The sequence below is a fragment of the Abramis brama genome (genome assembly GCF_963993115.1).
Source record: "Abramis brama genome assembly, chromosome: 19".
Lineage (NCBI taxonomy): Eukaryota > Metazoa > Chordata > Actinopteri > Cypriniformes > Leuciscidae > Abramis > Abramis brama.
The window spans coordinates 34484569-34489224 of NC_139981.1; the positions used below are offsets into that span (position 1 = coordinate 34484569).

Below are 4656 nucleotides of genomic sequence, written 5' to 3' on the forward strand. Positions count from 1 at the left end.
AGCTTGGTTTAGACAGATTAGATATGCCATACATGCTTAATATGCCTTATTTTTCTGTCACTCATCAAAACAGAAATAAAGAAAGCTACAGGCACATTGGGTTCCCACTCATTCCAGCAATAATGGCTTCTATTGCGAGGACCCGACACATCACTGAGAGCTGTGAGCCTAAACTCAGTTGGGATTGTTTGACAATGTTAATGAATCAACATTTTCTCCTTCAGAACTTTATGAAATGAAAGTGAAAATATTGTTTAAAAAAAACAAAAAAACATATATATATATATATATATAATATATATACTTATGTATGTATATAAATATGTATGTATATATATATATATATATATATATATATATAATGTATTATTCAGGAACTGAATGCACTAGATTTCAAATGAAACTGAATTTATGGAAAATTATGGAAAAAGTTTGAAATTAAACATTCTTCACGTTAATGCCATGCATATTATAAACTTTGATGAATTAAATGTGTTTTTTTTTTTTTTTTTTTAATTACATGCTTAACACTGTATAAATACAAAATAAGTGTATTACTAATTGGACGTCATACTGGTTAATTGGTTAAAAGGCAAAAAACTTAAGAGCTTATCATTATAATGATTAAACTTAACTCTTACAGATCATCAATCATTTAAGCTCATGTTGTGAAATTTGTCTCAGTTGTTTTACTGTAAGTGCACAGTTACCATGGTCATGCATCAAAATATATTGTACCTTGTTTTCTTCTAATAAAGTAGATTTCTTAAAACTAAAGTTTATATTTGTAATAACTACTTTAGTGTGACAAATATTAAAATTACTTTTAACAACTTTTAACATTCCAAGCAGCACCACTACAATTTTGCTGTGCTTTCATGTTCAGACGTAGCAAATGGAGCAGAAAGTGTCACTAACAAATATGCTCACAATATACATGTTAGACACCATATCAAAAAACAGCTTTTAGATGCCATCTAATGTTCTATAAGGATGTGCTTCACAAAAAAAAAATCTATTTGATTTGGAGACACATTATCTCATTCACATTTGCATGAGAGTGTAAGTGATCATTTCTCTTCCGGGAACAGATTTAAGTATGCCGATGAAGGTCCAAATATTTTCAGTGTCAAAATGTATTTTGCTGACAGTCTGAACCATCGATAAAACATTGCATATATAAGTGGATTCATACCAGAATTCATGCATACAATCCAATACATTACATTAATTATAAGAGAGTCATTTTCATTATGCCCCAAAGAAAGACTAGTTAAATAATATGGCATCCAGCAAAGAAGATAAACCAGTACTACAATCCCTAAGGTTCTTGTAGCCTTTTTTTCTGATTTGGCCTTTTTGTCTGTGACTGAATTTAAATGCTTAGCTTGATAGTTTGCTACAAAGCAGATTTTCACATATAAAGGAATAATTATACAACAAGGAGCCACTAAACAAACAATGGAATCTAGTATTATATTTTCCAACTTAACAGAAATAATGCATTCTCCAATACATGTGTGGTTCATCTCTGGATACATTACAAACTCATACAACAGATAAAAATTATATATGAAGGAGAATAACCAGTTTACAACAATAGAAACTCTAGCTCTGTTATTACTGACTCTTATTGGATATCGCAAAGGGTCATTCACAGCAATGTATCGATCCACAGAAATAATAATCATATTACCAAGAGATGCTGTGACAACCACATAAAGAATAAGAAGAAATATTGAGCAAAATATTTCTCCAAAGTACCAGCATGGCTCAATCAGTTTCATTCCCTGCACTGGCATGAGAATCAGTCCTGTGATCAGATCAGCCACTGCCAGAGAGAAGATCAGCACATTGGTGGGAGTGTGGAGCTGCTTGAAGTGCGAGATGGAGATGATCACCAACAGGTTCAGAAACACGGTGAACACCGATGTTACAGCGATGAAAATGTACACAATAATGTACTCTGCTTCAGGTCTGATACTTCTGGTACAAGACAAATTGTTGTTTGGAAAGCAGTATTGGATTGTTTGATTGTCCATGTTTGTCAGTCCCCAGTTAGACATTTCCATGATAGATCTATCTTGGAGATTAGACTCTGTGTGAAGATGCTTGCCACTAATATGACTCAGTTTTATACTTATGGAAGCTCAGGGACCACCTCATTTTACCATGATGTTTCAAATATTCAGCTATCAACCAACCCACTACTACTAAAATATTCATAGACCTATCAGATCTAATCTGATTTATATTCTAAAAAATCTTTCATAAAAGACTTGAAAGCTTTTATATGGTTATATACATAATACCAATTAAAGATAAAAGTTAAGTGAATTTTATTGTAAATATTTATCCCAGTATAAGACCAATTGGACACACTGTGTCAGGTAAATGACTCAGAATTCAATTGCAAGTGCAATAAAACAGTTTATTTCAGAAAGAACTTGAAATAAACAGTGCAATGGTCAGAAAGTCGTGGATGAAGATGATGAACATTTGCAATGCAGGGACTGCAATGGGCAGACGATGACAGAATATACAAAAAGTCCAGTGAGAGAAATCCACAAGGAAGGTTCAAATAATCCAGAAAACAGGCAGGAACTGGAGCACAGGACACAGAAGACAGGAGACACTGCACAGAGAACGAGTAGTGAGCAAAACAACGATCTGACACGGAATGAACAAACACAGGCCCAAGATATAGCGAGGCTGATGAGATGCAGCTGAGCCCAATCAATAATCAGCGTTCACGGATTTCCCAGCAACGCAGGTGACAAACATACACAATCACAGAAGACAAGTAAGAAGCCACAGACCTGCGAACCCTGACAGTAGCCCTCCTCCTAGGAGTGCCTCCTGGTGCTCCCATGAGAGCTTACCTTTCGAATGTAATCATCGATCAAGGAGTGATCCAAAATGTCTCTTGCAGGAAGCCAACTTCTCTCCTCGGACCGTAACCCTCCCAGTCCACCAAGTACTGGAATCCACATCCCTTCCGTCTCGAGTCCAGAATATGTTTGACCGAAGAGACAGGTTCTCCGTATAAGAGAGGCAGCGGTGGGGATGGGTGGTTAATAGGTGAAAAAAAACGTGTTTTATTTTAGGAACATAAAAAAACTAATTAATTCTACTGTACACCAAAGGAAGTTTGAGGCGTACTGCCACTGGACTAAGGACTTCAGTTACAGTGAATGGGAAAATACATTTGGGAACAAGCTTATTACAAAAGGTGCGGAGAGGAATGTTCTGAGTAGAAAGCCACACTTTTTGACCAACGATGTATTCAGGAGGCTTTGAAGGTGGTGATCACCTGGGCCTTAGTGCGTGCTCGTACCCGAGTAGAGCCCTTCTGGTTTTCCTCCAGGTTCGATGGCACTTCTGGACGAAAGCGTGAGCAAAGGGAACCGCAACCTCGCATTCCAGGTTATGAAAAATTGGTGGCTGCTCAACTACCTTCAAACGGAGAGAGGCTCGTGGACAATACTGGTAGCGAGTTATGCACATACTCAACCCATGAGAGCTGCTGGCTCCAGGAGGATGGATTCTGAAACACCAAACATTGCAACACCAATTCCAAGTCATGGTTGGCCCTCTCAGTCTGACCTTTGTTTGAGGATGAAAACCAGAAGAAAGACTAACCTTCACCTCCAGCAAACAACAAAACTCTTTCCAAATTTTGGACACAAATTGGGGTCCCCTGTCAGAGATCACATCCATCGTTAGGCCAAGCATGCGAAAAACATGGTCAGTAAGCGCTGTCTCCCTGGCAGAAGGCAATTTAGAGAACCACCTTCGAGAACCGGTCCACCACGGTTAAAACCACTGTGTTGCACTGGGAGGTGGAAGGCCTGTAACGAAATCTAGCGCAATGTGGAACCAAGGTCTCGAAGGGACAGACAGCGGCTGAAGGAGGCCCGCCGGGGGCTGATTGGAAGTCTTATCAACAACACAACCTGAGCAGGCCAAAACAAAATTATGAATGTCTCGGGGCACAGACTGCCACCAGAACCGCTTTTTAACCAGAAAAATGGTAAGAAATTTACCATTTTTTGGCAACCAAAATTGCCAAAGCTCTGAAACCTCACCAGGGAGTCTGGGGTTGGCCAATCCATGGAAAAGGACAGATTGTTCATGAAACGGCACAGCCCAAATGGCATGACCATATATTCAAAATACTCCCTGGGGGTATTAAAGGCAGTCTTCCATTCATCCCCCTCCCTGATGCATACCAAATGATAAACATTACGGAGATCCAACTTCGTGAAAAAGGAAGTCCCCTGCAACCGCTCGAAGACATCAATGGCAAAAGATACGTATTCTTTGCCATAATGTTATTCAACCCCTGATAGTCAATACAAGGTCACAGAGAACCATCCTTCTTATCCACAAAGAAGAACCACGTGCCAACAATAGAGGAAGAAGGGCGGATGATCTAGGCTGCAAGAGAATCAGAAATATATTTCTCCATGGCCTCCCTTTCAGGAGCAGAAAGCGAGTATAACCTGCTCTTAGGCAGAGACGTACAGTGGGGAGAACAAGTATTTGATACACTGCTGATTTTGCAGGTTTTCCCACTTACAAAGCATATAGAAGTCTGTAATTTTTATCATTGGTACTCTTCAACTGTGAGTGACGGAATCTAAAAGAGAAATC

At 38.7% G+C, this 4656-nt stretch overlaps 1 protein-coding gene across 1 annotated transcript; it reads right to left on the reverse strand.

Moving 5' to 3' along the window:
• Positions 1 to 1070: 1070 nt before the first annotated feature.
• On the reverse strand, positions 1071 to 2066 carry LOC311070201 (trace amine-associated receptor 7c-like; the record flags this gene model as incomplete). The annotated part of the gene is made up of 1 exon (XM_084093931.1): positions 1071 to 2066. The coding sequence occupies one exon, from the start codon at positions 2064 to 2066 to the stop codon at positions 1071 to 1073; it is 996 nt and encodes a 331-aa protein (XP_083950057.1).
• Between the last annotated feature and the right edge of the window lie 2590 nt (positions 2067 to 4656).